Below are 17,345 nucleotides of genomic sequence, written 5' to 3' on the forward strand. Positions count from 1 at the left end.
AGGATAGATCAAAATGGCTTCGAAGATTGAGCGATATCGCGTTTTACTCGTTGGCTCTGGAGGTCGAGAGCATGGTAAGTCAGTCCATCTCATCACTTTCCGGCTTGGCTTCGTGGTCTGTTCTGCTCCATGAAACGGCAGTAGGGTGCCCAAAGTCATGTCAGGCGCTGAACGCTTCAACACTTTGACGACTTCGCTACGGATGGGGACTAGTCCCACTACTCAACGCTTTTCATCGTTTCTTAATAGTAAGCAGCAATGGCGTGACTTTGGGCATTTCCCTGTGGAGGCCGTGGGATCTATGCTGCTCACCGCTTCCTTTGGCGATTTGACATTTTGTCGATGGGCTTTTTGTAGTCAATCCACCAAATGATTATTCGGTGTGTCGTATTGTCCGCCAGAGGCAGATTGACTTTCACGATTGAACTGTGGTTGTGTTACAATCTTCTACTCTGGTTCTTTGTATGCGTCATCTGACAAAACAATGACGATTAGCAATTGCCTGGAAGTTGGCGCAATCACCCCTACTGGAGAAAACCTACGCATCACCCGGGAACCCTGGCATTGCAAAAGAGCCGAAGACAGAGATCGTTCCAAAGAGCGAAGTAAGCCCCGACGACTTCCCAGCGCTTGTAAGGTTCGCTACGGACAAGTCCATCAACCTGGTGGTAGTTGGCCCAGAGGTGCCAATCTGCAATGGCATCGCGGATTACTTTCGCGCTGTGGGCATCAGATGCTTTGCGCCATCGATACGGGCAGCCCGGCTGGAAGGTTCGAAAGCCTTTTCGAAAAATTTCATGATCAAGAACTCGATCCCGACAGCAAAGTTCCAGACGCACAACGACTATGAAAGTGCCAAGATGTATCTTGATGAGGTAAATTTTCGAACCTGCCTAAAAGCAAGTGGCCTCGCTGCGGGTAAAGGAGTCCTGCTGCCATCGACGAAAGAAGAGGCTCACGAAGGACTCAAGGTAATTGAATTTCCGTGTCTTTTTTCCGCTTTCCGGGATGCATTTCTTAAATCTATCACAATGTAACAATGCTGATCTCGAAAATTAGGATCTGATGATCGAAAAAAAATTCGGTGGAGCTGGCAACGAAGTTAGTGGTGCCTTTTCTTCCCTTTTCGGACCCCTTGCCCCAAAATTCTATCCCAAAGTAGCAATACTGACTTCGGCAACTACTAGGTAGTCATCGAACAGTACCTTTCAGGGCACGAAGTTTCTATCATCAGCTTCTGTGATGCATATACGATCAAGAGTCTTCCCGTGGGGCAGGATCATAAAGCAGCGGGCGATGGAGATAGTGGACCCAATACGGGTGGTAGGTTATTTCTTCAACACTATCGCCATCCTTTTCAACTGTCTTTTGGAGCTATGAATCATGTCTCAGAAGCGTAAGCTCTAAAGATCTGCACCACTGGCCCATCCTCTAATCCCCAAATCTATATACTGACTCCGCTTGAAGGAATGGGAGTCTACTCTCCATTGCCAAAGTCAATCATTTCTGACGCTCTGCTCACGAAAATACACGAGACGATACTTCAGCCAACTATCGACGTAGGTCTTCGGAATCCCCTTTCTCCATTCCGTGGCCTAAAGATGGGTTCTGCGACATGTCTCGGAAGTAGAAGCTCCGTAGACATGATTCACGACTCTTTTGAACCCTTTAGAAAGTATTCATTGACGCCGAAGTCTTCTGCAGGCTCTTAGAAGAGAACGCATGCCCTTTTGCGGCTGGTTGTTTACTGGTTTGATGCTTGGTGACAATGGAGAAATCAACGTCCTTGAATATAATACGAGGGGTAGGCGTTCGATTTAAGTCCTGAACAGCCAGTGCTTACTTTTCGAACGCAGGCGGTGATCCCGAAATCGAGACTCTACTCCCTTTGATGGAGTCAGATCTTCTAGAGGTTATGGTTGCATGTACCGATAATTACCTTGACACTGTCGATGTTAAATGCAGCAATGCTACGGCAGTGACTGTCATAGCCGCAGCCTCGGGGTACCCTGGCCCTTTTGCAAAAAACGACCTTATATCCATTGATCATAGCGGTAAGCTGAAATTCCCTTTTTTGAATATGAAGTGTGATTCGTTTTTGTTAGAAGGTTTCAACTCTACAAAGGCGAATCTACGCTCTCCTATCAAAAGTCCCTGGGCATTAAACACTAAGTAGGTCTCATCAGTACTAACATTCCAATAAGCAATCAATCCCGAGACCGACCACATATTCTACGCCGGCACCACTCGTGACTCCGCTGGCCAACTCCTGACATCCGGCGGCCGCGTCTTCGCAGCCACAAGCACCGGCCCCACCCTCGAAGCCGCCCTCCAATCCGCCTATAAACTCATATCCTCCATCACCTTCAAAGGCATGCACTATCGTACCGACATCGGCCACAAAGCCCTCCCCCACCTCAAAAACACCACCACCACCGCCAAAGACGTCCTTTCCGTCTACGCCTCCGCCGGCGTCTCCATCGAAGCCGGCAATACCCTGGTCAAACAAATCTCTGGGTACGTGAGATCAACAGACCGGCCAGGCGCATCAACAGAGGTAAGTGTTTTCCGAGTTACATTTCCATGTTCTTTGGCCAGACTCGAGCTTTTCTACCAAGCAAGTGTCTAAAGTTATACCGGTCACCGTGGGCTATCTCGGATTGACGTGAAAGAATTGGATTGTCCGGCCATTGTAATTCCACGCTTACATCGTCGAATCCGCGAAGCAAGCAGGTGCAGTTCTGGTTAATCCCTTTGTGGTGCTGCGACATGTCTCGGTGTAGGGATCCTTAAAAGAGCAATGCTAACACTCCTCTATAGCTAGGTGGTTTCGGAGCGATGTTCGATCTCGAAGCTGCCGGCTACACCACTCCACCAACACTCGTAGTAAGCTCCGATGGCGTGGGCACGAAGCTTTTGATCGCGCAAGCGGTGGGAAAGCACGATACCATAGGGCAAGATTTAGCAGCAATGCTATATAACGATATAATCTGTCAGGGCGCCGAGGTGCGTTTCCTTATCTACTTTTCCTCGCGGTGGACAGAATACTCGGGATGCCAAGACGAGGTTTGATCAATCGCACCCAGGCGTGATGGTCGCTTTTGCTCGCTTTGATGGCTCCACGTTTGAGCAGTGGGCTTTTACGGCTTGGCTAGCCCGTTGACTTAACGTCATTCCGTGACAGCAACGCGATGACCAGCGTGGCGATGGCATCGCGACAATCGTGTCTACAGCGCTCCATCTTCTCTTGTTGTTTGGTGAGGTGCTCGTACTGACATGCTGCAGCCCCTCATGATGGCAGACATCTACTCTTGCGCCCACCTCGACATCTCCACCGCCGCCTCCGTCATCCGTGGGATCTGCGCCGCGTGCAAACTCGCAAACTGCGCCCTCGTGGGTGGTGAAACCGCCGAAATCCGCGGCATAATCAAAGACGGCGTTTACGACGTCTGCGGCACGGCGATTGGAGCAATTAGGGAGGGGGATAAGATGCTGCCGTTGAAAGATGAGATGAGAGCCGGAGATATTCTCGTGGGCTTGGCGAGTAGTGGGTGCCATAGCAATGGCTTCAGCTTGATACGGAAGATTGTTGAGGGACAGGGGCTGAGGTATAGTGATCCGGCGCCGTGGGAGCAGGGGAGTGGGAGGAGCGTGGGCGAGGCGCTGCTGGAGCCGACGAGGATTTATGTGCGGAGCGTGCTTGGGGTTGTCAAGAACGGATTGATCAAAGGTACGCGGAAGTCTTCCAAGCGTTAGCGATGCTATCATCATCAGTCATCGAGATGATGATGAAAACTTTGATGGCTTCACGGTTTAGCAGAGGACGGCCACGAGTTGAATGGCCCAATGGCTTCACGTCATTTGTTAAGACTAACATGGCAAATCAGGAGCTGCGCATATCACGGGCGGTGGCCTTCTCGAAAACATCCCCCGAATGCACGACAAGAACCTTGCCTCAGAGCTTGACGCTGCGACATGGCCAATCCCTAGCGTCTTCAAATGGCTCAAGAAAGCAGGGAGCATGGACAATGACGAGTTTGCAAGGTACGTCAAAACACTGTTAGGGGTGCCGAAAGTCATGCGCCTTCCTATCTTACTCGCTTCCACGATTTGACGTTTTGGCCATGCGTGTCCATTGGGTTTGCAGTCCAACGGCTTTTGGTCAATTTGTAGTTGGGACTTCTACTGACTGCGCTATCTCTAATCAGGGTGTTCAACACCGGCCTCGGCATGGTGCTCATTGTTTCTCCAGAAAGCCAAGACGAGGTCCTCGAAGATCTGGAAATGGCTGGTGAGACAGTATATGTAGTTGGCAAAATGGTGGAGAGGGCGGAAGGAGAAGGCTGTGTCATTCAAGGGATGGAGATATGGGATCAGTAAAGGATTAATACTATTAAATTATTAGGGTGCCAAAGCTCTGGAACTCCTTGGTCATATGCCTACATTCCACTTGGACGTTTTGACGGGTTGACGGTGGATGTATCCACGGGCTAATTACTGAATCATACCCCGAAACATCAATCCCTTACAAATTCACACCCCAAACTCTTTTGCATACCCCTGGGGGGGTATGAAGTAGTAACTTGCCATGCTGTTTGGGTATGAATTTGTAAACAACTTGCAGTTCTCATATTTGATAAAATATGATATATAAAGCCTCTTGCGCCTCGAGAGTTATGATACTGTAACTTCTATATAAGTTTGTACTGTAAAGACAGAACGTTGATCTAGAATAGCGGAGTGTATTTATTACTTTTGATCTCAGAGTCTTGGCGACGACCGGAAGCCTCTGAAGGATCCTTCATCAACAGCGATTGCGCACTGCGCGCATTGGATTTGGGGGTGAAAAGAAGCCTCGGGGTGGCGTGCGGGACGTCCTGGAGGGGTATCCTGGAGGGGATGGCTTCGGGGCACATGGCGACAAACTTAGGGTTTAGCTAGGGGCGCTTCTGGGGCCTCTAGTTGATTGTATGGTTGGAACTCGGAATTCGCCGTGGCTCAGGCATCCAGTGAATGTCTTATAGGTTTCTTTGACTCGCACTGTGATTGTAGACCTAAAGCGGTCGCGTCACCCGTGTCGTGCCATTGCTCGAAGATATCCTCCGGCGGCTGGGTCCAGAAGCCAACACAATAACTGTCCAGCAGCTTCTTTGTCCGCTCCTTATCCTGTCACACCGGCCTTCAACATGCCACTACCGGAGCACGCCCTCATCGTCCACGGTGGTTGCAATTGCCGAGCAATCCGCTACCGCATCGAAATCCCACAGCTCTCCTCCCGCCCCCGCAACCCATTCTCGACTCCGGACAACCCAATCCACCTTCCCATGGTAGCCACCGACCACTGCAACGACTGCCGCACTGCCACGGGCTCCATCCTCCCAACATGGATCTGCGTCCCTGCAGAGATGATGACCGTCTCCCTGCGCCCGGCCCCTCCTCCCAACCCCACCTCCCCCAAAATCGACTCCAACGACGGCCCCTGGCGTCCCGCCATGGACGTGCTGACGGCGGGAGCCGCTATCGCTGAGGGTTCGACGCTGAGGTGTTTCGGCAGCTCGCCGAAGCGCACGAGGACGTTCTGCGGGCACTGTGGCACTAATTTGACGTATGCGATTTTCCCGATGGTGGAGGGGTTTCCGGATATCTTCGATACGGTGTTGGGGACGGTGGATCGGGAGGACTTGGAAAAGGATTGGCTGGCGCCGGACAGGCATTGTTGGTGGAGTAAGGGTGTTCCGTGGGTGCAGGCGCTCGCGCGTGACGGGTCGCAGATCCCGAGGCATCCAACGTTCAAGGTCAGCGAATTTGCAGAATGAAGAACTATCAGCTGTAGTGCCTTTTCATCACCGGGGTCTGCGTTGGATGCGAATCTTGACGAGCTTTGTGGCTGGCACTGCAGAGGTCCGTATATACTGGGACCCTCGATGTTCCATATGACTAATCAGCTCCAGGGTTGGTGAGCCACTGGCTTTCTTAAATCACTGTTGCCAGCTATATACTGGGCAGCTCACTGCAGGGTGTCTGAATCGTGGCGTGGAGCAGGCAATAATATGGGCAATGTGGAAGAAACGCATTAGTGGCCGATTGCACCGCTTATCCTCCCTCTGTGTAGTCTTTCACTACCTGAGATCGCAACACATCGTCACTTACAGTCTGAGCACTTTTGAAATGTAGCTTGATAAGTCACACTTGAGGTCTCTATAGTACCCTGCGTCGCTCTTGCGCCGTAGGAGCAACCCCAGCCTTACGGTATTGTCACAGCTTTGGGTAGGTCCTATGGGAAATCAATTCAATACTCTCCTATTGTCGACTTGCTTTGCCCAATCTGCCCCGACCTTCAGCCCCTATCAGACTCAGGGCGACTGCTTCACGCTTGCGCTTTGCGGGTATACTTCGAAGGCGATGAAGGGAACGTTAGTAGGTCATCATGTTTTTGGTAACCACAACGGAGAGTCAGCTCAAACGGACATTGATGGATGCTTGTGTAGTTGGTCTGCACTGGCTCTGCTTCTGAATATTTGAAATCCTCCAACGTGGAACTACAGAGGACAGTCCATGTCTTACGAACAATTTGGATGCGCAACACATGAATCATCTTTCGTCCTCAAGCACAGAGTAATGTTATGCTCGACGCCCAAATTCTATATCAAATGGAAAGAAACCCTGTTCGAGCGGCACGCTACTCAGTGATCGCGCCTCTGTAGTTCTGTCGTCTCCGCTAACAGCTTGACTATCCAGCTCGCAACAATCAAATCCTGCATCTGGCGTCCAATGTTAAGCTCAAAACGAATCCACGGTGTGGCATCATCCCATCCGCTCCTGGCCTGTAAAATACCATATTCGATCATCCAACGATTATCCTCTTCTTTGTTTTTCGACCATTCGGGCGTCGTGCGCAGGAGGTAAGGCGAATGCGCAATTTTCCAGCACACCGTCCAATAGTGCAGGTATCTTAGTCTCGATTGACGCATCTAACAAAGCTTCTGTATCCTCTCTTGTCATTGGTTCTCCCTTCCAGTAGAAGCCGGCCTGAATGAGATTCAAACCATCGAGCAGAGACAGGAGTGGTCTTCGCTTATAAGCAAAATCACGTTCAAAATGGATGGCTCCAAGCTTTCCTCGGGACTATTGCGTGCATGATCCCCCCATGAATTGTGCAGCGTAGCACGGAACATATTGATTGTCATCCATTTAGCTCTTTGTGCTGTAGTGTACCAAATTCACAACGTTCCTCCGCTGATCTACAACGAAAAAGCCAGCACGCAACGGGGTAATCGTTTGCCCTTCCAATACAAGCCTCCATCCAATACCGTATCACACGACTCATCTGCTAGCGCATGTTGGAGGTCTTTTTCAATGACAAAGCCTGGAACGCATTGTAAAGCCACGTTCTGGCTTTATGTGCGATCCGTCTATGGTCTGGCTCCTGATGTTCGACTGTCTCCATTGCATCATCGTAGGTACCTTTTAGTGTAGTAGAACGAGTTCTGAGCCTGTTCCATTACGCGTTTGACAGAAAGGCCAGCCGCACTGGCTGGGGACTCGACGTGGAGGCGAGCAAGCAGGAACCCTTGATTCAGTTGGGTTAGCATGGATGGTGAGAGAGAGTAGTCGCTGACATGTTCTCGGCTGTATTGAAGACCCTTTCTTTGATGAGGATTCACCGTACTTTAGTGTTGTATCGCCCACGAAATAGGTCCTAGGCCAGCTGGTCAATCCAGGGCGAATGGTTGTATATCATAGCGAACATACTCTACCTAGATTAGATCGCGATGTTGTAACAAATTATGGGCTCACGGCAGAATCCCAGAGTGCTCAGAGTCGACTCTTATATGATTTCTTCACCTAAGGCTTCGCAGTAATGCTCTAGCGTCTTTTAGATATATGCGGGGGCGGGAACGGCACGAGCCTAAGATGGAGTTCCCGGTAAGATCTGCGGGTACCGTACCGATCCCCGTAGCGTACCTTGAATTGGTAAACCTCTACTAAATCATAGACCCGTGGTACAAGTATCGTGAATGTCCAACACATTCAACGTCCGGCCATTATGCGCTCCTTATTGTTGCATTGCGCACTCCTCACCTCCACATTCGCCTTATGGCCTCAACCCAAGCAATTCGAGCATGGCTCGTCAACCTTGTGGCTCTCACCCAATGTTAAGCTCGTGCACACAAGTAGAACAGCCCCGTCTCAGCCTCTCGAGTGGCTCTGGACTACCGTGGAAAAAGTGATCTTGTGAACAGCCTCCCAGTACTCCTGTCATATCCTTCGCACTGACCCCAACACCGCAGCTTTCCTCATAATGGCATCACGCCAACAAAGGGCCAGGTTTCATCGGAAACTCTGCTCCAGTCGGCATTTGAACGTATGAAGCACAACGTTCTGAATCATAGCTTCGTGCCTCGGAAATTCCATGCGAGAGACGTTCAGTTCGAGCCGGCCACAGATGACTCAAAGCGGTACATTGAGCAGCTCGCCATTGAAGAAGACCCGCGCAATGACTTGGCGGATACCGAGCGCTTGGACAAGTCCGAGGCATACGCCATTGAGGTCTCTGAGGATGGTAGCGCAGTGATCAAGATTGCTTCCCCAGCTGGGGGACTACACGCACTTGAGACATTTGCTCAACTTTTCTTCGCTCATTCCACTCCAAATGCTGGCTTCTACACGCCATACGCTCCTCTCACGGTTAAGGACAGACCAGCGTTCGGACATCGAGGCCTCAATTTGGACATTTCCCGCAATTGGATCCCACCCGCAGATGTAATGCGTACAATTGAAGCTATGGCCTCCAATAAGCTCAATCGACTGCACATACACGCGACCGACGCCCAGTCGTGGCCTCTCGAGATCCCAGCCCTCCCAGATTTAGCACTCAAGGGTGCATACAGTCCATCTCAAATCTGGCATACAGAAGATTTGGAGGCTGTCCAGCGCCACGGTACGAATTACGGTGTGCAAGTATTCGTCGAGATCGATCTTCCTGGCCACACTACCTCTATTGGTAATGCTTACCCACACCTCGTCACCGCTAAAGACATGCCCTGGCCTGAGTACGCCCTGGAACCACCATCTGGCCAACTACGACTCAACTCTTCCGAGGTCCCGCCTTTCATCGAGACCCTCCTTACCGATCTACTTTCCCGTACATCAAAGCACAGTTCCCTATTCCATCTTGGCGGCGACGAACTAAACTTGAATGCGTACTTGTTAGACCCGACGGTCAATTCCGCCTCTCATCAAATCCTTCAACCGCTAGTCCAGGCCTTTATCGATCATGTTATCTCCCTGGCAACATCATATTGCCTGACAGTAATCATGTGGGAAGAAATGGTAATCGACTGGAACCTCACCCTCCCCAAAAACGTCATCATCCAAACGTGGCGAGGCAGCGACGATAATGCTCTCACTTCCATTCTGAACAAAGGATACAGAACCTTATTCGGCTCAAACGCTCATTGGTACCTCGACTGTGGCCACGGCTCCTTCATAGACCCGGAGTCTGCGAACCCAGATAGCCCTGTCAAACCACCCTATCTAGATTACTGCGGTCCGTACAAGAACTGGCGGCACATGTATGCGTACAATCCAGTAGCTCATATACCCCAAAGCCAAAGACACCTAGTCGTCGGCGGAGAAGCTCATCTGTGGGGCGAGCTTACGGACAGTGTCAATCTGGATGGTATGCTGTGGCCAAGGGTGGCGGCGGCGGCAGAGGTGATGTGGAGTGCCCCTGGAAAGAAGCCCGACGAGAGCACGACAAGGAGGTTGGCTGACATGAGGGAGAGGCTTGTGATGAGAGGGGTTGGCGCTGGGGTTGTGCAGATGGAATGGTGTCTAAGGCATGAGGGCGGCTGTAGGCTTTGATGGACGAAATATCCATGCTCAAGGCCTACCTTTACGTTCCTAGCCTACGTACAACAGTATGAGCAACGATTATGCACACCAGTCATGATCGAAATCATCTTTCTGAGAACTCCCCCATTGGTTATGACATAAGAGATACAAATGGATATCACGACTTCGAGCTTATGAAGATGATTCTAGCCAATGCACGTTCTTCTAAAATTAAGAGTGGTGCGGGGCAGGATTGCGCGAGGCTGAAAAGCAATGATCCATCAATCAACTTCGAGAACACACCTTCTCATATATATATCGTCAGCCAGATATGACCGACCCTGTCACGATCCTGGGGACTGTTGCCGGAGTTGCATCACTGGCTATACAACTCACTCAGATCTTGCACGACTACTGCAAGGGTGTCTCTGACTCTGGAAGTGATGTTCAAGGGCTCCTTGCCGATACACAACAGCTTAGTCAAGTCCTCACCAAATTGGAGGATCTTGTCAGAAATGACTCCTTGAAGCTATCCCAGTCATTCACGACCACAACGACCTTGTACCTTGCCAATGTTCGCTGCGGAGCAAGACTCCGCTCTCTCCTCGCCGACTTGAAAAAACATTCGCAGGGATCGCAGGCTCGCCAAGCGCTCAAGGCGTTGAAATGGCCATTCAAAACGCGAGAAACGCGGAATATTTCGGCAGAGCTTCATGGATACACCCAGACGTTCCAATTTGCTCTTACCCTTGACGGCTGTGAAATCCTGTTGAAGACCTCTGGAGATGTCTCTAAAATTCTCCAGAACTCACTTCGCTCCGCAACCATCACAGAGGAGAGTGCAGAAAATATCGGTCTGATTCTGACGATTGTCACACCACTACCTGAGGTGACGCTAGCCATACAAGAGGATGTGAAAATTCTGATTGATGAGAACATCTTGAAATGGCTAGGTGCAACAGACACAAGCGCGAAGCACCAGACGGTCAAGAGGAGGCGATCACCAAATACTGGGCAATGGATATTTCAGGACAAATGCTATAAGCAATGGGAAAACGATGTGTCACCTGTCTTGTGGGCGCAGGGTAAACCTGGCGCAGGCAAATCTACTTTGATGTAAGGCAACCCCTCATTACTACCGAGACCTATGTTTCTAATACCAGTAGGTCCTGCATTGTCGATAAGCTCAAAGCTGATGCTGGCCGCGGCGAAGGCGTGGCTTCTTTCTACTGCGATTATTCGCAGACGTCAGACGTGCAGACACCCGAAGCGATCTTAGCAAGCTTTTCATATCAACTCCTCCGACGGCTTGACTCTATTCCCGTCGAAGTAGATTCCATCTACCACCGTCATCGCAGAGAAAACACCAGACCAGATCTCAACGAACATGTTGAGATACTCAAACACATTTCGACGGCGTTCTCCAAAGTATGGCTGCTTATCGATGCCCTTGACGAATTTGATCCAGATTGTAGAGACGATCTGGCGAGGGTCATCGAGACTTTGATGACTTTCACCAAAGTACTAGTCACTAGTCGCCCACAATCCATCGATAGCGAGAACCTCGAAGGTCACACTCTGCGCTGTACAATCTCCGCCCAAGACGAGGACTTGAAAGTCTTCATCGAGAGCAGGATGGCCACCGCCTCCCGAGGCATCCGCGAGAGTCCTGGATGGAACGTTTTCGTCAGCGATGCACAGGAAAAGCTCGTCACGCTGGCAGATGGAATGTTCATACTTGTGTCTCTCCAATTGGATATGCTATTAAGACTACACACAGTGACAGAAATGAGAAGGGCCCTCGAAACCATACCCGACAAACTGGATGACTTCTACAAAATCACACTAGACCGCATCAGAGCTGGAAAGTCAGATAAACCACTCAAGATTCTTGCCTGGCTAGTAACGTCTCGCCTACCCATCACTGTTGGAGCATTACGGGAAGCGCTTGCCGTTGAAGATAGTACAACGTTCATCGACCCGAATGCGATGATTCCTGAAGATGATATAGTACCAATGTGTTGCGGCCTGGTCTTAATCCATGTGGACTCCTACACCGGTGCCAGGAAACTCTCACTAGCTCACGCAACTGTGCATGAATATCTATCCAAGAACCTGGAAATGGTCCATGGCTTTGACCGCATCATAGCGAAGGCATGCGTGAGATTTCTAGATCTTTTAGATTCCTCCACCAAAAGGGAACTCGACTTTGATAGGCACCCATTTTTTTTCTATGCCATCCTCATAAGTAACTCTAGTAAATGCGATATCGGGAGATTTGTCCCTCCGGTCAAGCTCAGGGCCAAGCTGTTGTCTGATGGTGCCCATCTGAAGACCAACCGTGGTACACCCTTTTGCGCCGGCCCGGAGGTAGTCATCCAACAACCGCGCTTTTGTACGAATCCCGGCGGAGACTAGTGAAAGTTGGTCAATGTTGGCATACTTTCTCTACCCCAGTCAACCCCAAGTCATTGCTCGAGGCGAGTAGAATACTAGGACTGTGCAACCACGCTTAGTAGCAGCAATGGTGAAACAGAGATTGTCTTAAAATCCTGTTATCGAGTTCCCCAGACAATTGATTGGAAGCGCTAGAATTAATGGCCCGTTCGTCGGCCAGCCACTGTGGAATCAGTGCTCCTTTTATTAGTGCATGGAATTGATGTCTCGCCGCCATAGCCTGTAACGCAGCTGTCATATCTGGGATAGATCGATCACCTTGGCCAATGACCGAATCTGACCAGCTAGAGCCTAATTCGACCGTTTCAGACAAGAGGATTAGCTGTACCGTTTGGAGGGCGCAAATTCTTACCACCATCTCAGGCAGGAGTGAAACTCCAAGCACGTTCTGCCTTGTGGCAAGGCTGGCATATTGAAGGCTATCTTTGTCGATGATCTCTAATTATAGTATAAATGCGGAGATAACGAGATCTATCTGGCCCGGTTCGAAGATTTCAAAAATTGACCACCGACATATTCGTAGTCCCGGTAGGTGAGTGAGGTTTTATACAGCATTTCAGCAACGATCGAAGTGTAACGTTGAAGGACGGGCAGATCCGTAGAGTGGATTTGTCTCTGCCTCCAAAGCTGGGCCTCTCTGTATAAGGGCAAGAATATGTTACACAGTCGAGGCAAATGACATGGTAATCGAAAGTTTAACTTGCTTGCCTTGGTCTGTGGCACCTTCAACCGAACTGCGTACGACGGGTCCGCCTTCTTCCGAAGGCGAATATTCTCGGGTTATTTTGCCTTTATAATCAATGAGGACCTCTTTCTCCTCAAGCAGATTCGGCCAGCCTTCAGCAACGTACTTAGAGACTAACCTGTTTAGCTCGATTTGCAAAGCTTTAAGACACCCAAGCGCTCATCAAAGCCTGCATCGCTGTCGGGCTCCAGCCCTCGCAAGCTTTCTTGCACATCCAAAGCATTGAATTGGGCGGTCTTTGCCGCTTTGCAGATGAGCATCTTTTCGATCTTACTTTAGCCAGTTGTAATCACTTGAAGGACAATAGAAACGTGCGAGACTGTCGAGCGCGATGGCATGAAGCTTTGGCGTTGCCGCAGACGGGTGTTTCTTGAGGTACGACCTGAGGATGTTTCGAGATCGCCAGAGCATGCCAATCATGTCGCTGTTCGCAACTTGGCCCTGAAGGAACCTAAATTGCTCTCTCACGAACTGGTTCTGATACTCAGCAACCCCCACCATAAATTGTTCTGCTGCTATTCTAGTTTCCAGTCCCAATAGCTCGGGATCGTTGACTATGAAGCCCATGACCTCATTTGAATCTCGAAAAACAAGGTGATCATTCCAGCCGACCGGAACTTGTGGCTCAGCGAGACGAGAGAGGTTACAGTAGTCTTGTCCGGATTCTCGGTGCTCAGGTGGACGCGACGATGAGCAACGTACAGTGTACCAGAATAGGAGTTTGCCTTCGTATAGCTGTCTCGAGCGTCATTCAGCAGTTCTAGCCCTCGTTGACGGTCTCGAAGCTTCACAATCATAGCTTGGTTAAGCCGGGTCTGACCTCGGATCTCCCAATCATCTTCGACTAGGGATTCGTAGAAATCATTGTTGAGATTTCCTCGGATTTGATAGCTTTCACGAATGTCATCCACAATCAATAAAATGTCAATTTCAAGCCATTTCAATTCTTTGGATCGCAGATATCGTCGTAGGCAAGTCACTCTTTGGCCGAAGCTGGCCTCATACGGGTAGAAACGTTGCTGTATGAAGAGCAAGCGAAGTCTTATCAACCAAAACTCCAGCCAAATATATAGTTCAGTCAGTCAAGCAACTCCTGTCTAGACAGACAGAAGCAAGAAACCTTGCCCCTGCCTCGGGGATGAAAGAGTCGCCTTCGAAAGGCGTATTCGAAGTCTGCTCGAGATTTATTCGCATCATACAAGGAGCTTTCCGTCTTGCAACTAAGGTTCAACAATGAGCTGTATTAATTTCGCAGCAATCGAAGGCAAGATCATTATCTTACAATGTTAGTGAACGGAAACCGCCTCGACTCGTTCAAGGAAGGACAGCGCCTGCGCTAGCACCGTGATATCCTCTTGGTAGATCCATCTTGCGTGATCGCTGTAGATAACACCGAAGAATCAATAATGGCTTTGGCAGCACGGATATGGCCATAGACTAGATACAAACGCGCAGCAGACGCCGCTACTACCGACGTAGCGAGCAGCTTTGGTGACGCGCTTCGAATTTTTTTCGTCCGCCGTGGGGACTTCTCGCCGATACATCAATTGGTGAGGTCATCTGCAATGAAGTTTCGCTCTGTCCTACCAAGAAAGATTCGAGATAATGCAAAAGCAGGGTTCGTCAGAGAGCGAAACTAGCTGCGGACTTCGCGTGAGGCTATGGAGCCCCTACTAGGAGCTGCCCAGAGAGGAATCCAGAAAGGCGGCGAGCTGGAGGAAAGCTGGCAGCCAAGAAGCTGTCCCGATCTTCCTCGAAGAGCTTTGGCGGAAGAAGAGGTCCTGTTGGTGTACCCTTATGAAGTTGTGGCTGTCATGACCACTCGCGCAAGGTCGATTATGGTTAGAAAAAAGTCACTGATGATATGAAACAGCATGAACTACCTGTACGTCTGACACTCTTTTATACTACGAAGGCCGGCACCAAGACTCCTGCGCCAAGATGCCGGATAACGCACCGCCTGAAGTATTGCCTGAACAATGCGCTTAGAGCTGCATCAAAAGTGTGCCTAGCCTCAGCCGTGCCCCTAAGATTATCAGGTCAAGAGATCACTGCAGGGTAAAAGACTATAGGGCCAAAGTTTGATCATTGCTGTGCTTGCATGATATCTGAGCTTGTACTACTTTCGGGGCTCACAGCTCGGCAGGGGTGAAAAAAAGTTCGGCAGGGGTGAGTAGATACTAAGTATATGCACCTCGTCCGGGGTGAAAGGGATACACTCAGCATATACCAGCACCTCATCAGGGGTGAAGAAAATTAAATTCAGTTCAGCGATATTGACTCGCGCGAGGTAACTCACAATGAAAGCATATACTTAGCATATGCTGTTGAAATGTGGTCCCCACGCATCTTAGCCACCGTGTTTCCCAGCCATCTGATTTTATACTGTACTTACTTGTAGGACTTGGCCCCGAAGAGGTTTTGGAGAATTAATTCGTTCGTTCTACACATCACATATCTTATATTTTAATATATACTTCGCTTTTATCATATAATGCTGATCTCTTAAATCCTTATTTACGATCTCCCGGCCTTGATAGTTTCGGAACCCATTACGCGTGTTAGCAGCAGCCCCCACGGGGGCCCTGCGGCGTCCCTACGGGGGCCCTACGGGGCCCTATTTAGGTCCAAATAGGGGTGTCTGGCTGTCAAGCGCAGACACCCCCGGGATTAGGCTTTTTTAGCTGAGTTGCTAACAATAGTCGGGGGTGTCTGCGCTTGACAGTCAGACACCCCTATTTGGACCTAAATAGGGCCCCGTAGGGCCCCCGTAGGGACGTCGTAGGGCCCCCGTGGGGGCTGCTGCTAACAACGCGTTTACTTTCAGTACAATTTCATCATATAGTTAGTAGATTACGGAGATTGGGGCATATGCATAGTATATGCCTGTATCCCCCTCTAAAGTGCCAATATTATTTTGGACCCGGCCCGAGTTCATTCGGGGTGAAAGGGATACGTTCAGCATATGCTATGAGTTCATCCGGGGTGAAGCGAGTATATACCGAAGCTTCACCCCTGCCGAACTTTTTTTCACCCCTGCCGAGCTGTAACCCGCTATTTTCGAGCTTGTCCTCTTGTACTTAACATGCGCAGCCGCGAGCAGCACGACCGATTCCTTCCGGCGGTCTTGATTATCTTCAAGCAAATTGATTTGTCGCTTTACCCATGCTCACCTAGCTCACTCGCTAAAGCGGCCACACATTTCTCATGCCAAGCCGGGAAAAACTGCCATTCCAAAAATCCTCCATTGAAAACCTCACCAAACAATTGCACAGCTCTCCAAGAATACAAGCATGGCCGCACCACCGACTTTACCGGCTCTCCTCACCACCCTCACCGACTCCTTGGCCTCCGCCGCCCCCTCGCTTCCCTCCACCACGAACCTCGCCCCACCAGCCGAAGGCATATCCCTCCTCGACACCAAGAATGAACTACTCCTCTCCTACCTGCACAACCTCGTCTTCCTGATAATCCTCAAACTCCGCAACCGGTCCTCCCCCAATGCAGCGGACGAATCCTCCCTACACGACGCCGTGACCCACAAACTCGTCGAGCTGCGCATATACATCGACAAGGGCGTTCGCCCACTCGAAAGCCGCCTCAAATACCAACTCGACAAACTCCTACTCGCCGCTTCCGAAGCCTCCACCGCACCAGTCGCGAACAGCGCTGTCGAAACATCTCGGACCGCGGAACGGCGCGGAGCCGAATCGGATGCCTCGGCCAGCGACTCCGATGCCGAATCCGCTCCACGGCCAGCAATGCCAGATCTGGCCCACCGGCCCAATCCATCCGCCTTCGCTCGCCCCTCTGGAACCAAAGCCGGTCGTGCGTCCGCTTCCGATGGTTTGTACAAGCCCCCACGCATCACGCCCACCGCTCTGCCCACTACCGATGCTTCGTCCCGCAAGAAGGAAGTCAAGCCCCGCAAATCGCACACGCTCGATGCGTTCATCCGTGAGGAAATGGATGATGCACCCGTCGCGGAACCTTCTATCGGTACGGGTAGTGGGTTGAGAGGTAGAGAGAAGGAGAGAGATGAGGAGAGGAGGGGGTATGAGGAGACGAGGCTTGTCAGGTTGCCGGGAGACAAGAAGAAGAAAGACAGGAGGAAGGGGGAGGGCTTTGGGGAGGACTTGGCGGGTGGGTTGGGCGATTTTGAGTTTGAGGGACTGAAGGGCAGGGGTGGGAAGAGGAAAAGGGAGAGGGATGGAGGGGATGAGGGGAGAGTAGGGCAAGCATGGGAGAAGAGAGTGAAGAAAGGAGTCGGGAGGAAAAGGCGATGATACGACGCTGTACAATTTTC

General features: G+C 50.6%; 6 protein-coding genes across 6 annotated transcripts; 4 read left to right on the forward strand and 2 right to left on the reverse strand.

Moving 5' to 3' along the window:
* Window positions 1–13: 13 nt before the first annotated feature.
* On the forward strand, window positions 14–4,380 carry HO133_010891 (uncharacterized protein; the record flags this gene model as incomplete). Its single annotated transcript, XM_037301740.1, has 12 exons — window positions 14–74; window positions 496–971; window positions 1,060–1,101; window positions 1,188–1,323; window positions 1,468–1,559; window positions 1,705–1,804; window positions 1,857–2,054; window positions 2,205–2,557; window positions 2,821–3,006; window positions 3,286–3,730; window positions 3,888–4,044; window positions 4,209–4,380. 12 exons carry the CDS (start codon window positions 14–16, stop codon window positions 4,378–4,380), a joined length of 2,418 nt encoding a protein of 805 aa, XP_037153374.1.
* Window positions 4,381–4,998: 618 nt separating this feature from the next.
* On the reverse strand, window positions 4,999–5,714 carry HO133_010892 (uncharacterized protein; the record flags this gene model as incomplete). Its single annotated transcript, XM_037301741.1, has 2 exons — window positions 4,999–5,134; window positions 5,197–5,714. The coding sequence occupies 2 exons, from the start codon at window positions 5,712–5,714 to the stop codon at window positions 4,999–5,001; spliced, it is 654 nt and encodes a 217-aa protein (XP_037153375.1).
* Window positions 5,715–8,047: 2,333 nt separating this feature from the next.
* On the forward strand, window positions 8,048–9,867 carry HO133_010893 (uncharacterized protein; the record flags this gene model as incomplete). The annotated part of the gene is made up of 2 exons (XM_037301742.1): window positions 8,048–8,235; window positions 8,292–9,867. The coding sequence occupies 2 exons, from the start codon at window positions 8,048–8,050 to the stop codon at window positions 9,865–9,867; spliced, it is 1,764 nt and encodes a 587-aa protein (XP_037153376.1).
* Window positions 9,868–10,168: 301 nt separating this feature from the next.
* HO133_010894 (uncharacterized protein) lies at window positions 10,169–12,255 on the forward strand (the record flags this gene model as incomplete). The annotated part of the gene is made up of 2 exons (XM_037301743.1): window positions 10,169–10,953; window positions 11,004–12,255. 2 exons carry the CDS (start codon window positions 10,169–10,171, stop codon window positions 12,253–12,255), a joined length of 2,037 nt encoding a protein of 678 aa, XP_037153377.1.
* Window positions 12,256–12,952: 697 nt separating this feature from the next.
* Window positions 12,953–14,407, reverse strand: HO133_010895 (uncharacterized protein; the record flags this gene model as incomplete). Its single annotated transcript, XM_037301744.1, has 4 exons — window positions 12,953–13,157; window positions 13,314–13,663; window positions 13,687–14,058; window positions 14,366–14,407. 4 exons carry the CDS (start codon window positions 14,405–14,407, stop codon window positions 12,953–12,955), a joined length of 969 nt encoding a protein of 322 aa, XP_037153378.1.
* Window positions 14,408–16,332: 1,925 nt separating this feature from the next.
* On the forward strand, window positions 16,333–17,325 carry HO133_010896 (uncharacterized protein; the record flags this gene model as incomplete). The annotated part of the gene is made up of 1 exon (XM_037301745.1): window positions 16,333–17,325. The coding sequence occupies one exon, from the start codon at window positions 16,333–16,335 to the stop codon at window positions 17,323–17,325; it is 993 nt and encodes a 330-aa protein (XP_037153379.1).
* Window positions 17,326–17,345: the final 20 nt, after the last annotated feature.

This window comes from Letharia lupina (assembly GCF_014066315.1).
Source record: "Letharia lupina isolate WasteWater1 chromosome Unknown contig_9, whole genome shotgun sequence".
Taxonomy (NCBI): Eukaryota; Fungi; Ascomycota; class Lecanoromycetes; order Lecanorales; family Parmeliaceae; genus Letharia; species Letharia lupina.